Source organism: Cloeon dipterum, chromosome 1 (genome assembly GCF_949628265.1).
Source record: "Cloeon dipterum chromosome 1, ieCloDipt1.1, whole genome shotgun sequence".
NCBI classification, from domain to species: Eukaryota; Metazoa; Arthropoda; class Insecta; order Ephemeroptera; family Baetidae; genus Cloeon; species Cloeon dipterum.
This window is the reverse complement of record NC_088786.1, coordinates 23237483-23257394: the sequence shown is the minus strand read 5'-3', so window position 1 is coordinate 23257394 and position 19912 is coordinate 23237483. Positions and strand designations below refer to the sequence as shown.

At 39.3% G+C, this 19912-nt stretch overlaps 1 protein-coding gene across 1 annotated transcript in view; it reads right to left on the bottom strand.

Annotated features, from left to right (window-relative positions):
• LOC135934742 (uncharacterized) overlaps positions 1–19912 on the bottom strand; it is a 36676-nt gene that overhangs the window by 8028 nt on the left and 8736 nt on the right. Inside the window, exons 3-5 of the mRNA XM_065476700.1 lie at positions 3235–3421; positions 3089–3174; positions 1351–1446 (exon numbers count right to left, since the gene is read on the bottom strand). Of these exons, the coding sequence (XP_065332772.1) occupies positions 1351–1446; positions 3089–3174; positions 3235–3421 (369 nt within the window). The remainder of the gene's footprint in view (positions 1–1350; positions 1447–3088; positions 3175–3234; positions 3422–19912) is intronic.

Sequence of the window (19912 nt, the reverse complement as noted above, 5' to 3'; positions counted from 1 at the left end):
CGCAGGCAGGCGAAATTGATTTCCTGTGGCAGCATCCCGTTTCGGCTCATCGCAGCAGTTAAAAGGAATGGCGTGATTGACGCGTACGCAATTTGCATCGAAAAGCTTGCTGTTGTGTTTGCTATTCTAAAAGCGTTTCGTTTTACCAGTGCCAGCCAAAAAATAAATATAGTGGATATCTTTGAACTCGCTCACTCTGCTTGAAGCGATTAATATACCATTCTTGTTCTTCTTCGTTAACATGCTGCTCACGAACGACACGAGCAATCAACAAACGGGCTTGTTGCCTCGAATCCAGCCGACTCAGTACTTTTACGACTTTTACCATCCTTGCTTTTCTCTTTTAGTTCATATATAATTTTTACCTTATTTGCAACTTCTAACGTCTTGCCAGTAAAGTATGACAGACACATTACAATATACAGCTTTTATTTTATATTGAAAAAATTACTGAGTATGCAACCGGCTTGACGAAGCTGAAAGGCAAGAAGCATATAGCGCGCCAGCTAGGCGTCGGAGCTTCAGATGCGATATGCGGGGGCGCAGTCAAGATTAATATTTTGCTGACTAGAAAGACATTTTTAGGAGAAATGATGCTTTCTTTTTTCGGGTTCTGAGAACGATTATGGCAATACGTCAATGACAAAGAAATGACCAGTGGCGTCATTAGAGGGTTATCCAATTACCCACTTCCAGAAGAAAGGGACCGTAACAGCTCTCCGCCTGCTCCGCGCTCAAAGTGCAGGCATTACCAAACCGATATTTTATGCCAATAAAAATCAGCATCTGTGACACGTAATTTTGGGAGACGAAGCGACTCTTCGCAAGAGGCGGCATTAAGCCGAGATGGCGATGAAAACGAGTGAGCGTGAAGCGCAAAATAATTTTCACCGGTTTATAAATTATAATGAGTGCCGCGTCGTCTAATTATACGCCACTGGAGAACAAAGTTACAGCGCGCTAAGCCTAATGAACAACAATATAATTAGTGCGGTATACATGCAACGTAAAATCGGCAGTTCCTCAAGGTCAGGCGTGACAAACAAGCAAAATGATTTTGTCCTTGCAGCCTCATCTGAAAATTGTGACGTGATTGCTCATAACATCGCTGCTTGCCCCTTATTTATATTAATTTGATAAACATTATTTGTGCGAAGAGTAAGGGCACTCAGCACATATTTAACGTATTTAACCATTCCAAGCACGTGCTACCTCAGCAAAAACGCCTTACTCATTATGCACATCAAATAACGAAAACTTTCGCATTTTACTTTTGTGTTTCAAATGTGCATGTGATTTGAATTGGGATCTTCATTTGTCAGAAATTTAAGTCACATAAGAATTTCTTACCTTTTCAAATATAAGAAGATAAAAAGTGTGGCACAAATCCATCGAGCTGGTACCCATCACAGTGAAAACCCAAGGTACAAGTAAGCTTCTTCTGTCCTGCAAACAAAAGTGCGCAATCTCTGATAAGAATTTTCCAATTTCATTCTGTCAAGGTAAACGAGGAAGAAAATCAATCTTCGTTTATTGTTCATGCACCAATAGTATATACTGCGTCGCTGGATTTTTCCATTCCGAGCGAAAATTATAATGAATTTCTTGGAGCATAATATGATATATAATATATAATATATCAAAATTTATTAAATTATTTGCCTGTCTCATTAAAGAATGGTTCCGATAAACTCATCACTTGGCTCAAGGACGAATCCACTCATTATAAAGCAAGTCTAAATAAACTGCACAAAATAATTTTTTCGAGAGACAGCCAAATAATGACTAAAATGGCCTGTTATTAGTTTGATATATGACGTGATTTCCCGAACCGAAACGTCAAAACAACAATAAAAGTACAAAAATGATGGCAGCCGTTAAAAGCAAAGAGCAGAAACAAACACAACTTTGTCACCTAGCTGACGTTCCATTCAATGATTTATTTATAACAAATACAAATTGATTGTTACTGTAGCCATTCTCTCGATTTTCACTCCCGCCAGAGCAAAACAAACTTGCATGGTATAGTAAATCTCTCTCTCTCTCTCTCGTGCTTTCACACCCACGCCTTTGGCAGCAGCTTTGTAGCCATTACGCCAACTCGCCAACTACTGGTTTTGCGAATCAAAACACTGCTCTCATCTGCGCCTGATGGCGAAATTTACCGCAGTAGACGAGCTACGTGCTTACAAATACGTTGGTCGCTTTTTGTCACTTTGTGCGCCTGCAAACGTCAAATTTTGGTCTACACCAGTAATTGGACGCGAACAAAGTTCTCCTTTCAAAGTTGCTCCAGTCTAGAGCAATGCAATTTTACTATAGCTCTATATTCTATCGGAAATTTGTGGTGCGACAGAAGTTTACTGTGGGTAATTTAATACTATAATACTCTTGTGTAAGGAAGTTACGTTAAAAAGGAAATGAAACTGAAAAGGTACCAACAAAAATGTATTATGTATCAACATGCTACGTAATAGCAGAAAAAAAGAAAATAGAAAAATTTAGCAGGTTGCCACATGGCTCACGACACTCAAAAGAAATAGTTGTTTTGCAGTTAGCGTCTAGAGTAAAGAGTAAGGCTGGAGTTGAAGGGGTTGGCTGCCCTACACTCTGAACTCAGTCTTGTGTTACGTGCGCTTACTCGCCAAATTCTAAAGCAGCACGAACTGTAGAATGGATTAGTTGGGTTTGTGATTTCTTGAGCTGGAGTTCACACAGAATTTTTTAATGTGCATATGAGCTTAAGGGAATAGTGAAATTTAAATTCGTGTCCAAAGAAAACACACTTGCATTATTTATCAATTGACTGACGAGGGTCACCAGCTAAATTATAAATAGTTTGCATGATTCTAGTGATGGTTAATAGGTATTACGGCAGAAATAATTCCATGCAATTATCAGCATTTTAACGAAAGATTGAAATTTAAATTCTGCAAAATAACATTTAGACTGCAATTATGATGCTTCTATCTACTTTTTCAAGAAATAATGAAAGTCAGGGAAATTGATTAAAATGATGGTTGCGTAATGAAAATCTTTCTGTTCATAACTAGAAACAATTAACCGTTCTATAAAAATAGTTACTCACTGTGTAAAGTCCGATTAATAGCAAAATGGACGAGAGGATGCCGGAGAAGGCACAAGTAAGCACTGCAACCGCAATCCACAACGTAACTGAAAATGAAATATTTGACAAATTTCCATCTCAAAGTAAAAAGGAGGAACGGGCCTCACCTTGTGATATTCCCTGTGGTTCCAAAAAGCTGCTAACATTTCCTTTCATGCTCTTTGTGGGCGCTATTGTTGCCAAGAGAAGGGAACCTTCCACAGCTTCGTGCGCCTGACTTGAACTTGTGCTTTGTCCCCAGTCCTCTCCCTCCAGGATCATGTAGAGGGTTACAGAAGTCAGCGAGAAGTACAACTGCGACACAAGAGAAATGTATTAACTTCTATGATTTATTAAGATAGCATATATTTCAGTAGCAGCATTGAACTTTAACTGTTGTTAATTTGCAGCCATAGATTTAACAAACAGACCGATTTCATCAAGCTCAACGCATTGTGAAGATGATAATTATTGTGTGTTATTGTGGATATCGATATGGGCGGCTCTAATTACGCACTATAGCTCGTAGGCAGCTCGCGGGCACGTTTCCCCATATATCGTGCCGTGAAATCAGCCAATATTTCAAGCGATATTGCTCTAGAATCTATTTCGCATTGTACAAATAACAAACTGATTTTCCCGTTCAAATATTGAATTGGCTGTATTTTCCGTTCGCCGATCATTCGCTTGTTATTTTTTTAAGCTGATCATGATCTAAAATTACCGAACATTATTAGGATTCCTTATTGGCATTTCATAAAAAATTCTCTCAATCAAAATGCTCATGGAATTTAGGTGGCTTCAGGAAAGTTTTCAAAAGCTCTTATAATTGCCTATTAAGACGAATTCAATCTTCAGGCGAGCGCAAAAATCAATATAAGCGCAAAGTTTCATCGCAAGATGAGATGCGCGTTCGCTGAGGCCAGGAATTAATTTGCGTTCATATCTCAACAGAATAATTAATTAACATAGGGTTATTTCCAGCGATAGCGCCTCTTCGACTAACTTAAGCCACGAACACGCGAAAGAGAAGCCATCATACATCACATTCAACTTTCTCTCTTGTGACAAAACCAATGAAGAAGTGCAAGATGTGGTTTCTTGGCACCGTGAATATTACGTTATCACGATCGTGTAAATTAATCATATATGAAACTCATTGTCAGTGTGAAATTAAATTGTGCTCTTCGTCAGCTTGCTGAGCTGCTTTGGCGAAATCAATATAGCACACACAAATGGTATTGTCTGCGAGAGTCTCAAAATAAATTGCTTCTTGGCAAGAGAAAGTTCAGAATTGTTATTGACTTTCAACAGTCCTCAGGAGCTCACCCACAAATTATAGGCTGTTCATTGACTTATATTCATAAATATTTTCCCTTTTTGTATCACTTTACTCTTGATGACGTCCAAAATTAGTTGGTTCTGGTATTTTAGAATATAATAGTACGAAAAACGTTGAGTAAAAATTTGCAGCGTTTTTAAATTTGCAAATCAATAGTGTCCAAGGAAAGAAATCAAAAAATTAATTACGGGAGCGTTTTAACGTGCTAAAATTTTTCCCTTGAATATAATTTAACAGCACGGGTCTTAACTTGATTTTAAATTAAATTAAACCTTTGGTTTTAAGAAAACATTCCAGCATGCCTTAAAAAAGTCGTGATATTTTAAGCGTTCTATATTTCATAGATGAAGTCTTGTCGGTTTTTGCTTTTAAACAGTGCTGGAAGGAACTGACATTGAACAAAACATATTTTACGCGCTTACAATGCACTCGGCAAAGACCAGTTAAAATCTGCAAGCCCTTCGATGATGCATCCTTGGTAAAAAAAATATCGATTTTACGGGCGGTGTGACAAGACAACACACGGCCGGCCTGTACATGGCGGGATGACGCATTTGCCGCATGTGCGCCACGCACTTTCACCACGGGTGGGAAATTTGTCTGCAGAAGCACGTCTAGGTGAAAAAGGATACACAACCCAGAGCAGATCACCTGTGCTCCATTACACGACACGTATACTGCTCAGCTTGCCAAGTGACGCCCACGCGGCAATTCATTTTATATATCAGCGTGGTAGTGACACAAATGGTTAGCAAACGACGGAGAAATTTAAGTGAAGAAAGTGTCTCACTTGCTCGGCAAGAAATTAATGGTCTGTCATCTCGTTCTTGCCAGCTTTGCATCCAAGATTATCGCTAGATTAGCGCCTTATTCGCGCCCTCTCGGCGAAGAATTTAATTTCGGGCCCTCCTTGGAGGCGAATTTTTCTCGCGTGCGCACCCTTCATATTATATTGGTTTTTCTTGCTGACACTTTGGGATATAGCGTCTGTGAAATAGTGCGAAAACGTTTTCCTGTAAAATGGAATTGCCAGGATGGCCTTTAGATGAGTTATAGGCTGGAAACATGCTGCCAAATTATGTTTTTTTTTGCGTTGTGTAGACCATTGACTGCGTGTCTGCTGCAACAAAAAATATTGTACCACCTTTATTCTGTTAAAATGTTGAGTTAAAACTAAACTAACATTAGTCTCGATCTTTACGAAAGGTTCCTTGCTCATTGATTTTATTTTTATATATTGAACTCCAATAAAAATAAAGTCAACAATTTGATCGCAAGCGCTCGATCTTGCTAAACATTTTATTTTGTATTTTTCATGATACAAATTTACATAATTAATCCATTTACATTAACTCTACAAAATAACCAACTCATGTTAAAATCGTTAGGAGAATTACGAAAAAATCTGCAAGGGGCCACCAAAATTCATAACAAAGGAGCTTCCCCACTGCGCCTGCCTTTGTTCTACTATTGACTGTTAGGTTCACTTTTAACCCTGTTGGCGAGGATGGAGGCATTGTTTCGTTTTCCGACTCAACCGTCCCAGTGCGAGTTTATTCCCTAGGCTGAGATTTCGCGAAACAAGGCCAGAGTGGCACGCAAGCAGAAAAAAATGAGCGTGGTGGGACTGGCGAGTACTGATTTTCTCTTTCCTTGGAATTTGGAAGCGTGCCGTAAAATCAAAATCAACCAGGCGACAGCTCCCCCACATAGTCGACGACAAAATTTAAGAAAGCCGGGTCATATTGTGGAACCAACATGGGTAGCTTTTTTGGCTCTTTTGCCACAAAAAAAGGAAAATGCTGCACAGTTTATTAATGGGCCAGAGCACAAGAGGGGTGAATGCCTTCTTGTTGTGACAGCTAAAATTAATTGCCGAATTAAAGCTTCATTGCAAGGAGACAGTTTATGGATGGGAAATTTAAAAAAAAAACAACGATTGCGATTCTGTCCCAGACAAAAAGTTATGAGAAAACAAGTAAACTTTAAACAAAGTTTATCTTTGGTAGTATTCTGCGCCTTCAGGGGATGGATTTCAGAGCGCAAGCTTTATTCCCGCGATAAATATTTATGGTTCCTTGGCTCCCCGTGTTTTCAATATTCGATGCTACATTTTTCCATAGAGAACGCTCGCAGCAACCCAGTAATAAAATGCAGCTAGTAAAGGTCACGGGTTGCTGTGATCGAGTTGATGGAAATGTCAGGCTGCAGCTTGCTCAAATGGGAGTCTTTTCCGTCGCGTGGGTGGATATGGACACAAACAACTCGCCGCCGAGTTGTTTGCTTTTCACGTTTTCACCAACCTCCTCGCTTTTATTGCAAAGAGTTGACAAAAACTTTCCTTTTTCAACGTAATTTGCTCCGGTTGAGCGCGGAAAATTGTTGCAAGCACAACCGAAGCCAATTTTTGTCTGTTGTTTCCCTTTCTCCATTTGACTAAAGTGTTATTATTTGCTTTCAAGATCCAATTTGCAATTTTATTTAACCAACTTAATTATCTTTATTTTCTTTTAGCTTGAGAAAGGTGATCAAAATACCGAAGAAGTTTAAAAATATTAAAAGTTTTTAAATAGCTTCCATAACACAGGTACAAAAATTCCAAACTCCAAACTAAGATCAAATCTTAAATCAACAGAAAAGATGCTCAAAACAAGGTAAAACGATAAAATAATTAGCCCTCTGAGATAGGCTTTTCTTTTGTAAAATGTTCAAATAAATTCAAATTGTTTAAGGAAAACTCTTGATAATTTTTTTTCTAACAATCTCTACTACACACAACAAGCACGAGGAAACATCAAAGTGCTCTGCTTTTGTGCCCAATAGCAGACGAAACACAAAGGACTCCCTCGATGCCAATTACATACTTATTCGCCTTGCAAACAAAATTGGGCGTCGTGTCGAGAACAGCGTCTGTCTGGGTCACATTAGGTCGCTACCGGAGGAAATCGAGTCTCACACGTTCAAACAAATTTGGGGCATGCAAAAAAGTAAGGTCCGGTTTTTTAGGTCGATGAGGGAGCTGTCTGACCGCGCTGATAACAAAAGAAGAATGGTATACCTGTCGGCATGCGAGACACGCGAGCTGCTTGGGCGCAGGCAGAACACACACTCGCTGGATTTCAATTGATCAATGCCATGCACCCCGTGGTGATGAGAGAGAAATCAGCTCAGGAATTTAATTATCCCTCGGATTGAAAGCAAATAAAGGCAGACTAACACGGCAGCGAAATTCACAGTTAGTATGTAGAAGCTCGAGAATGCTTTTTGTTCTGGTTAAAATGGTACGGCTATAATTAGACTATCTGCCAGTTGAGAGATGAGAGGAATTTCCCAATAATTAGCAACCATCTCTGCTGTCAAAAGAGAGCATTAGGTTCCAATTAATAGGAGAAAACCAAATTTCATTGCAAGGGCAGGAAATCTTCTTTCCCAAATTATTCAACTTCGCTAAAATTTTTCCTCAATCGTAAAAGGAATTCTGTCAATTTTTCTGTGTTGTGGGCGATTTTATTTAACAAAAATTTACAAGCAGTTCAACTAACATAAAGCAGCGTATTGAGCGTATTCACTTTGTGCATTTTCGAAAACAAAAGCTCTCTGGTCTGCCAAGCAACAATGTGAAAATGAAAACGCTACTTGAAGTAGCGTGCATGAAACACGCACCGCAGCTCAAACGGCACAAACCACGTTGTGAAGGGAATTGCGCATTTGCAAGGGACGATCTGCATGAAAAGCAAAGCGTTCTCTAAACCAACCAGGACAACGAGCTGGAAACTTTAGGTTGCAGAGTGCGAGCACTCTCATTTCGCTGGCACCAATTCTGCAGTTTGCATTAAAAAGCACTTATATACAATGCTTTTTGTTGCTCTCAGGGCTGCCGCACTGTTATCGTTAATGAATATATGAGTGCCATCGTTAGAGCTAGCAATTTACATTTTTTAAAGAACTTTCTCCCGCAGTTTCTGAGCCGATTTTATATTCTTTAATTATAACTCACCCTTGCGGTAAATTAAAAAGAGCAGAAGATTCAATTTAAAGTTCTAAAATTTAAAGTTGTAAAAGTTTCAGTTCATATATGTATAGCTCCATCGTTTCTTATGATATACATTGAATTAAAATAGTAATTAAAGCCAAAATAATAGAAATTAACATAATCGCTTTATTTTTTGTCATGGCTATCACTATATTTTCTGTAGTAATACAAACGTTTCATTATGAACCTAATAACGATTTTAGATGTAAATTCTGTGGCGAGACATGTGAAAAATATCATACATTCAAAAGTGTACATCAAGATTTACTTTGAGAGAAGCATAAAAAATTTAGTGATGCACGCATATTGCGTTTTATAAATCATTAGTTAATTTAATTTTCTGCACGATCAACGTTGCGTGTGGCTTTTTTCCTGTCCACACACGAATTAAATTTCAGGTACCGTAAGTTTAAGAATTTTACACTCGTGTGTATGTGCTAATATTTTTTTGCTCTTTTTATCCCTGTCCGAGGACCGGGACGGGCGCGCACTGCACTAGCACGAATGCTGAAACCCGGGTCCCAATAACACCGAGAACGGATAACATGGGCGCACCAGGCCGCACAGGGACCCAGCCCACTCAAGGGCCACTTGCCTCCGCACCGAGGACTACATTGAAACGCTAAACATTCGTCCCGTGAAGCCAAATCACGCATGCTGGAAAGATGCAAACCAGCAAGAAGCGAGTCGGCGCCGGTGCGCCTCCCAGCCCGTTGAGCAATTTGAGCATTTCGAGTCACTAAACTAACCACTTTTTGCCATCTCTGACATTCGGTAGCCAGTATTAGATCAAATCCCATTGCTTTGACACTCCTGAGAATGCCTTAACAATGTGAGCCAACGGGCTGGTTTAGGTATTTCATCATTTTTAATATTCTTGGTACTTATCGAAATTTTTGTTTGTTTCTTTTGGAGATATATTATTTATTAAAAAAATACCTCGATATAAAAAAAAACTATTCAATCATTTCAGGCATTGAACCCGCCGGCTTTCTTATCCTTCTCTCTTTTCCTTGTCTGCTGGCGATCGAGCGATTTTGATTGTGTCTGGGAAAGAACCGTGCAATGATGCCCAGGCGAGACGCTATATTGAGGTTAATGCAGCAGCTCGCACATACTCAATATTTTCTTCCAGGCAATTTCTTGCACTTGGCTCTGCCCCGTCGGTGGCGAGTATGTCTGCGCTTGAATGGGACAACACGTCCCTATTGGATCAATCTAATCATTCTGCTCTCAGCTGCAAGTCCCAGCGGCACATATTGTATCCAGCATTACTTCTTTCCCGCTATCCTCCAGAGAAACATATTTACTTCCGTGGTAAATGAATCAAAACTATCACACCGATGTTGTTTCGACACATTATCTTTTATATTTATCAAATGCTTGCAGGAATCAGAAGTATAAAATCTAATTTTTCCTTTCTATAGAATAGTTTTGAGGAAAACATTCAAGCAAAAATTTTCAGATGAGAGCATCAAAGCACCGCATGTGCACAGACATATTTTTACAAAGATGGCGTTGGCGCTAAATTCAATCATTGATTGTTCGGAAAACCATTTTTCACCCAGCACTGGAGGTGTGAAATTTGCCTGCTCATGGCGCACACACACGCCCAGTGGTTTGACGGGTCGTTGCACACACGCAGCCCATATCACTATGAGTTTCTGAGTGTTATGTCACATTCAATACCCCCAAGCCTGATAAATGACAAAATGCCTGAACAAACCGCATCTCTAGAGAATATTTCTCAAGAGCTTTTGACCCAATAAACTTGCTCTCACACATATCGGAGGCAATTCAATCTATCTGCAAATGAATGCTGCCTATATAATTATAGCCCCTTTGTGAGTTTATTTCTGAAAAACACTTCACTCATTCGTTCCTGCTCTATTGAATGGGTCGAGTACCTTCATGACTTGCACATTTTCCATATTATAATGATTTTACACAAACCATAATAGGAAATAAATTGAACTCACCAATAATATGGTGCTTATGGAAAAACACAGCCATTTCATGCTTGGCCGTAAAATGTAAATCGCGTCAAATCTATAGATCATTATAATGATTATTTTTAAGTAAAAGTAAGGATCTTACAATTTGAAATAGCGTTTTGACTGCTCATAAAAAACAGAAGATACTGCTATACGTTGAATTTCAAATAATGTACATTTATAGAATTTTGGCCATGTGAATTTAATTGATATAGATATTTTTTAACTGGGAAACTGTTGCTGGTAAATTCTGAGGCGCTAAAACAGCGGAGAACTTGCCAGATAGTTGTAATTTCAATCCTTCATTTTTAGCCGCTCACCTTAGATAAAATTCACTGATTGTGATTGTGGCGCCTTCGAGATATTTTTCAACCCTTTCCTTTTCGTAATTGAATAAATATTTTGGTCGCTAGAAATGTCCTTCTAGTGTTTGCTGGGTTTCAAAAAATTACAAGAGTAAATTGTTAAATAACGGTTTTGTTTCAAATGCCAGTCGCTATGATAACGTTAATACCCTCATCCCCCACCCAAAGCAATCGATTGGGAGAAAAAAGAGTACCAAGTACGTTTATCCGCTTTGCTGGGATCTCATTTGTAGGAGGCGAATTGTTAGAGACTTGCTTGTAGCAGCCAGACTGCTCGCCGATAAAAAAAAGACAGCAGCGGACGGAAAGTCCTATTTATCCGCATCCAACAGGAGAATGATTGCGTGGGATTCAATGAAAAGCTTAATTGTTTTACAATGCCTATGGCCCACTATGCGACGATAAGAGGCTTTATTTATAATCGGAAAGTTCGTTCCAAAGTTGGGCAGGCGCGCAACTATAGAAAAATGGCAGTCAACGACCTTTATGTGGAACAATGAATCACAGGATCCGGCTTAGTCTGGAGTGCATGCATGCTATCTATATTATTGCTTTTTTTAAGGAGAGTCTTAACTTACATGTATAATACTTATACATTGGGAAAATTGACTTCGCTTGATATCAGTTTATAATGGCTGCCTTGGGCCTCATATATATGAACGGAAAGCACTCATGTATATGAAAAAAATTCCAATTTTTTGTATTTTGACACATCCCTATGAAAGCTCAAGATGCTTTAGTGCCATCACTATGGTTTGGCCAGCGGTGGTTCGTTATTCCAACAATTATTTTTTTACATTTAAGCAAAACCACTAATCGATGGCTGCGAAGTGCATTACAGTGCAATGCTGCTCAGAATTCATTATTCTTGCGCAAGAGTAAGGGAGCTGTATTTCGTGTGCGCTTGCTTGAATTTTTAATTATTTATGACTCCAGCAAGCACGCCATGTTCCACAAAAGCAGCTTTTTAATTTCAGCAAACCAGAGAGTCCCAACAAAAAAGGGTGGAAATTGCTCGGCGAGCAACACATAGCTTGCGTGCTTGCCTTCCGGCTCCACTGTTGCGTTAGGTCCACTTTGTCACTTAAGCCATCAGCGAAATCCTTTGATTCGCGATTGCAGCGCGGCGGCAGGTGCGCAGTTCCGAGCAAACGGCGTAATTGCAATTCCCCTTGAGTTATGACACTCGCCCGGCGGCCCATTTGCACATGTAGGTCGGTCTGGCCAGCGTGTTGTCTGGCTTGTCTCGCGGCTGCTTGCACTTTTATGCAGATATACGTGGAAAAAGAGTAAAACAGATGGCAGATTGTTGCGCAACTGAATGCTCGAGCACGCAGAATGATTAACACTGCTCACTGTGCATAAATGGTGTTCCCATTGTGTCTGGAAAGCTCGTGCTGCTTGCAACATCTTGTCACATATAAAACGACGCATCTCACGCTGAAACGCACTATTTGTCCTGGTGATAATCCACGCAGATCACTTAAGCTGAAGGCAGTAAAATAATCCATTCAGACCGTCGGGCTTCGTTCTGTTTGCCTTAATACAAAGTAGTTTTACTAGCTATCAACAAGGATTGTGTTTCACGAGATATCTATTTTCATGGAAATTACGGTGCCGCTCCTGTTGACTGCATGTCTTGCTATTGAAAACTTTTTCGGAGCAAAAGTTTATAAAACCCACAGCTGCGATTTAAATAAATTCAAACACAAACCTCAGTCATGTTTTAAATATATATACTTTAATTTTCCGGCGGTAAAATCGAATTTAAACTGCAAAAATAGGCCTTTAGCGTTAGAAATTAGGCTTTATAATATTTCTTTAGTTTCCCGTGGCAATTAAATAATGCTCAGGGTCCGCTAAAGTAGCAATAAACTTTGCCAACCCCAAGCTTATAGACATAATCCTGACAAAATCACCAACCAACATCACCATAGCCTAGCATAGGTTTAGTAATTGAGGGTTTCGTGGAAATTAGAAGAGTGTGAGGAAGCTGGAGTTTGCAGGATGGGAAACTAGCTCTTGGCAACAAAAAGGCTTTTAGCCAACACGTGCAATCGCTGTGTCAGAACTTCGCACATTTCTTTCCATTGTGCTCCACATGCTTGGCGAGAGTGCTCCGCGCTGTTGCCATAGAGATAAATCTATTCCAGAAAGTGGCTTCAGCGTGTGTTCCTCAAAATGGGACAGCCGCGAGGTAAGGTCCAACGGCACACCCCACGACGCGAATCACGCAATGCGTGCGGCAGTTCGCCCCCTGGTCTCCCCCTTGAAAGTCAGCACTTTGATGGCGCGCTCAAATACCGACTTCCACCTTTGTGCATGCTAGTGCGGCTACGGAGGATATTTATTCAGGAATGTTGAACTGCTTCTCGACTTCACTTTATTTACAATGTGCGATTCCGACCAGAAAGTAATTCGTCAACAGCATGATATTCCGCGTCAAGTGAGAGCGATAAATGTTGAAATTTGAGAACGCAGTTTCTCACCCTCCATGAAAAAGCATTCGGTTCCTTTTCTAGAAAAAAAATCAATCCCTTTTGCTGTTCATGCTGAACGTTTATTAAAAGAAAAATTAAAAATTCAGCGACTTATTCCTGGATAAAATTACCTCCGTGGCGCGCACACTTTACTTGAAGAAAAACGTTTAAATCGAAATTTACAGCAACCTAGAACTGTATGGCAGAGAGATATGAGATTTTGCATTGAAAAATATATATAATAAATAAAATGAGTTTCATATGAGCACAAGGACACAATTGCAGAATAGCTGATTCCAAGGGAAACGTTCTCTGGGATTAAATTAGTTCATTAAATTATTCAGTAAAGCAAAGCATCCTGCTTCAAGAGGTTGTGTATATGCAAATACGAAATAAATTGCAAATTCCCCGTTTCAAATAGCAACAACGCTGCCACTTCAGCTTTGAAAACTCGCCGTGATCACATTTTTACTTCCCAGAGCTTGCGACATTAGCCAATCTAGCGATTTTATCGCAGCTGCAGTCGCGATGCAGAAGTTTTGCAATACACTTTGTACTTCTTATCCAAGTTTCAACCTCTCTCGCTGGGGCCGCTGATGCCATAATTATGAAATGCATAGCGCGATTTTTATCCCTCTTGAAGTTGAACTTACTCGAAACTATTTTATGTGAAACATGAAAGGCACGTCTGTGCGGCGGCAGCGGTGCGGCAGCAAAGGTCGAGTACTCAAGAAATCTCACATCAAAACAAAGAAGCTGCTGCGAGTTCAAAGTACGCTGCTCGCTGCCTGTTTGTGTAGTCTAGTTGCATATTTCACATCTGCATAATGCAAAATGAAGCGCCACAAACATTCACGGTATTTGTCTAGGACAGGTATTTTCCCTAGTTGCGACGCAGAAAGACACTTTAACAGATTAACAAAACGAGTTGCAGTACGCAGTAAATTCGCGACTTGAACATCCGTAGACGCTTCTATTTTCATAAAACTTGAGATAGCCCTTGAGATTGGCAAGACTTCTTACAAATTTTAGGGAATCTAGAAATTATTTTGCCTTTTTGTGTCAACTGGATTCATTTTAAAGATTTTAAAAGCATTGCAAAAGTTTAAATTAGTGAAAAATCGCTAACATCCAGAAAATGCACCAAAAACATAAAATATTGGTCGGATCAAAGATTTTGATATATAAACATATCAAATTTTAAGGAAAAACTGATTTATTGCATTAAAAAATTTGCGACGGAGAATGTTTATCGTCGAACGATTTTGTATATACGCTTTTCAGCAAAACACTTGGCGGAATTCAAATTCTTGGATTTGTAATTTAAAGGAGATTTTTATTAAACTCTTGACGTTGTTCACACAAGATCTGCTCTCAAGCATCATCCAACGCAATCTCGTTCAACATTTACGAAGAAATAAAAGGGACGCGGCCGTGAAATTCGATTAACAATAGGAGCCGCTACCAAAGCATTATTGCATGCCAAGCCGAAATTCAAGCTTCACTTTTCAGTGTCAGCTTTCAAAGTGACTTTCCCCGGCAATTATTCTAGTCGCGTGTCTTGGTTGATAATTTATCCAATTTTCTCGCTCGGCAATGAACAATCCGTTGGAAACATGGTCTGTTTTTAGGCCTGTGAGTTTGAAGGCCCTACTACCCAATTAGTAGAGAAAAACATGTTAAGCTGTTATGTTGCATGGTGCGCATAACAACAGAAAGGCTTATTTCCATGAAAGGCTTCAAATGTGTTTGTAAAAATGTACAAAAAGAGAAATAAATACTTCAATACGAGAATTATATGGACTGAGAAATGTCTACAAATGAAATTCTTTGGTTCGACGTGCAGCTTTATTTGAAGTTCGCCATTCAGCAAGACGGGTGCAGCCCACCACATCGAGAAAATCCAACGAGGCTCTTTCAAACGGCATTACACAATGCACTCGTAACAATTTCCCATCACAAGCAGAGTGTGCGAACCGTAAAAATGTCAAGTAAAATGCAGCCGTATTTTCAGTTTGCTTTCCCGGAAGGCTCTCCGATACATAAATCATATCGGCCATTGCCAGTGCCTGACGCAAGTGCTGCGATACGCAATCAATTTTCAATTACGTTGCTCTGCTGAGGATTCCAATTTAATAATTGCTGAGGATGACGCGCTCCGCTCCAGTGAGCACCAGGTTGCGTTTGCCAGCACCTCCCTCGGGTTGCTTATGCACCAGGTCAAAGTGAGAAGTCAAAGGCAGTATTATTATTATGTTGTCGCCAACTGATGAGATTTTTATTAAATTTCTGTCCTCATCAGATGTGCATGCACAAATGGTATTTCACCTTATAACGGTTTTTCACGTTTTTCGTTAAAATTACGTCGAAACTGTTGAAAGCAGCTTAACAGATGAAAACTTTCACATATTAAGTTGGATGCATTGGTAAAAAAAATTTGTCACGTGAAGATGCAAGTATTTCAGCGAGCATCCCCTTCATTGGTTTCACTTCATTTCATAGTTCAAAAGTAATTAAATGTAGAAAACGATTTTCAGCAATGAATTGTAAGAAAATTTAAACCTTGCATTTCCTGAGAGAAAAATATTAATAATTTGTTGAGTAGCATACGCTGGCTCATTGCAGACGAAATTGAATTCGAACATTTTCTTGCTTAACAAAGATTGGTGGTGAGTTCCAGTGAAATCGTTAGAATTATTTCACTTTTAGATTTTTTGTATGCAATAACAACGAAAGAGAAAAATATGATTTGTTTCGTGAACTTTGTCGCTAGCTTATTCATCTGTATTTATCGAATTAGCCAGTATGATGATAAAATTGTGAAAATAATTAGCTTTGAAAAAATGCACCTAATTATCTTGTTACATAGTCTTAGGTTAATAGAATATTCATACCTTTAAACTATAGTTTTAAATTAACGTGCTCCTTGTGATTGCGGTACGCGCTCTACACTTATATAGCTGAAGAATTGAAATAAATTCGCCACTGAAGTCTGCTCCACATAATCAAATTTCGCAGGAATAAGGGGTTGAACGTTTGCGCAACCTTAATTCTCTTCCTTGAACAGTTTTCCAATGTCTGCAGTAACAACTGCTTGCTCAACGTAATTTCCATTTTAATGAGCAGCTTCTCATCTAGCATCACACGAGAGAGATAAACATAGCAAAAAATCGGTTTCATCGCAGAAGCGCTTTTGATTAAAGAAGCCCGAGAGCATACATATTGTGCCCCATAACGCGGGGGACACAAATGCGCTGCTCCTCTGAAGTAATCTTTTGCAATATAAGGCAAAGAGGTCGCGGTTGACATGAGACTGAGCTCGCCAATGTTTATCTCATACTGCACATACACAGAGTGGGAATTAAAGCCACTGAACTGACAGAGTGCGAGAATCCGCCAGCTGCGAGGCGCGTTGCATAACACACGGCGGAGCGCGAGTCAATTGTATTAACTCGCGCGTCTTCTTATTACTACTACTTGCTATTCGCACCACGCCCCAGAGACGGCCCTTGATTTATACTCGGGGTGTTGATTTATGAGCGCCGTCGGGCAGATAGCCAACGCGATGATATTATATCCACTGTAAGCCCCAACAACGTATATACATTTATTTATGTGCACACATGCCGGTGCATCACTGCATCCAATGATCAGGAAATATGCAAAGAATTTAATGCCACACTCTGAATTATTGCCACTTAATTAACGTGCTAATGGCAGTTGCAAACTGCCACTGATTGAATAATGTTTGTGTGTGTGTGTGAGAGAGAGAGAGCCGTTAATTCCGAGCGCTTCCAGCGTAGAGGATATTATTTTGTCGCTGCATATGGGTTATGAAAATACTGCTGGTGCTATGGATCGATCGATTTTATCGGAATTTTACGCTCTGAATTGATTGCACATGACAGGCGTGGAGTTAAAAAAGTTCACTGCATGCTCAGGGCAACATAAATGGACATGCTTTACATCCTTTTGCAGTATCAACAGTTGCAAAATTATCAAACATTTATTCGCATCGCATTGCTGCTGTAGGGAATTACCATAAAATGATTTTTTTTTTAGAGCTAATTATACTATACTTCAAAATGGATTAAATAAATGTTTTTAAATATAATTTTTAGTCGTTTCGTTAAACAATAAAAAATTAGCAAATTAATTTACTAAACGTATCGTCCCTATAGGGAAATTTCCTGTTCTTTGATATTAACTTAACCATCAAGAGCTGAGTATCTTGCTTATAATTGCTCTTAGTACAATTTCATTTATCGGAAAAAATACAGTGCGTTCACATTTCGTTCATTAGAACTTTGCAAAATTTATTGCATGTTCGATCTACATTTCAGAACTGTGGAAGCTGCATATATTTTTGAGGGCCATGCAAAGGCAACAAATTTTACCAGCCCGTTGTCTTGCGTTGCTAAGGCATTCTCAGGAGTGTCAAAGCAATAGAAGATACTTGAGCATATCTTTGATCTTTAACTTGCTCGATGTCAGGAATGACAAAAGGTGGTTAGTTAAGTGACCCGAATTGCTCAAATAGCTCAACGAGATCGATGGTGTTCGCTCCTTTCCACCGTGTGGCGTTTCAATAAAGACCTCGGTGCGGGGAGGCGAAAATATGGCCACGATTTGGTTCAAGCTTCTCTGCGGTCACTCGGGCAATTATGTTATCCGCTCGGCGGCGTTATTTGGACCTGGTGAGCGTACGGGATGTGTTGAACACAGGCTAAAAAACATTTTGGAAAGTCAAATATTGACTTTTACAGCATCATAAAAGCAATTTTCCGGCAGATACACGCTGGCAGAGTGAATAAACCCCTTACAGAGCGAGAACCACGTTGTTAATGCGCCTTATCTCTCAGCAAAACTACGACGAGATAGGGTTTGTGGTTTTTGCATCAGGCACGAGCATAGGCCATGCATATTTCATGCGAGATGCCTGAGATTCTAAATTATCTGCTCGTGGATTAGCCTTGTTCAGATAGACACGAATGGAATTGTATTTCATGTATTTGGTATATGTGTTCGCTGCACCTCGCACTATGTAGACAATCGCTTCGTGCATCAATGGAAGAGAGTTAATAACCCGCGCCAGCTACAACGACTCGCCAGGCACACAGCCTGCGCTAGACGATTAATTCGCTAATGTTGCAGCTGCACCAACGGCGAGCAGACGGCGTTAATAATGAGAACTCAGCGATTTAACGAGCGCTGCAAATTCAGCTGAGCATGGACAACACACGGACGATATTTTAATTGATTTTTATGCTGGTTTTTACATACTTTTAAGGAAGGGAGAGGGGGAGATGAACTTGACTTTCCGAAAAACATAAAGAGCCTCATTTTACCGATTTTTCTTTTTTCAAATGACTCCATTGGCAAAAGACAGATTGCTTTATTTTAAAGGATTAAAAATTACCTGCGTGGAAATTAACTCTCGCTAGACAAAAGTTTTTGTTTCGACTATTTAAAATAGTATATTCTCACATTATATATTATTATATTTTTCTATTTGATAACAAAAATGGAAGAAAGGTTTCAATCATGATTGAAAAGCTTAAGAGCCAGTCGTTCAAAATTCCTGCAAGCATTACTTGTTTTTATGCCGTGTTGAACTGAATTCTTAGAAGCATTTTAGGTGAATTTAAGTGCCATTAAAAACTAGATCACAACAGTATTTTTAGATAATCCTTGTATTAGGTGTAAGAATTAGAAAGAGGTGGAAAGAGGAAATTATCACATGTATGTCTAAAAGAAGAGGCGAACGAGCTAAAATTAATTGCATATTGCTTTTTATCTGGGAGTTTGTGTTTTATATGAATTGTTGAAGCTAACTGCGTCAAATTAAAATATCATCCTCTTAATAAAGATTGCAAGTACTTCCTACAGAGGCTTTTTGAACTTCGCAAGAAGAAGCAATTTTCTTATCAAGCGAGTCGTTGCAATTTTATTTTATTTTCTTTGTAGAAAGCAAGAGAAAGAAGCGCCTGAAATGAAGCAAGCTTTGAAACGCATATATGGCTTAACTTTTGCTAGCCCGGAGGAAGGTTTTTTCATTTATCATTTAAAATGCACATGTGCGCTGCTCGACTTAAGTTCAACAACTGCATATTAGATATCGCAAGCACTATGGAACAACAAAACGTGACATTCTGCTAACTAACTTATTATTATTAAAAGGAAAAGACTGATTGCTAATACTTGCCCTCGGCTGAGTTAATGACGCATTTTGTATTCGATCCCAACCCCAATGAAGCCTGGCTGAAGCGAGTCCCATGTGTGTAATGTGTCCGTCATCAACGCAAATGACATTATTACAACTTCGCCAACCACCGAGAGCGTTAAATTTATCGAAACAAGCAACGATACGGCCTACATTGTTTTCCAGGAAATATACACTCGTTGATCTTCTCCTATATAATTGCTTACTGATATTTACTTCTGATTTGAACCGATGGATAATGTGTATGCCTTCTGCAGTATGGAATTTCCCACAACAAAAATTGCAGTGAACGGTGTATTTCAACACCCGCACTTCCTTGAATGAAACCTATACTTAAATTTATCGCAGGAACCTATTAATAAGTTGGAT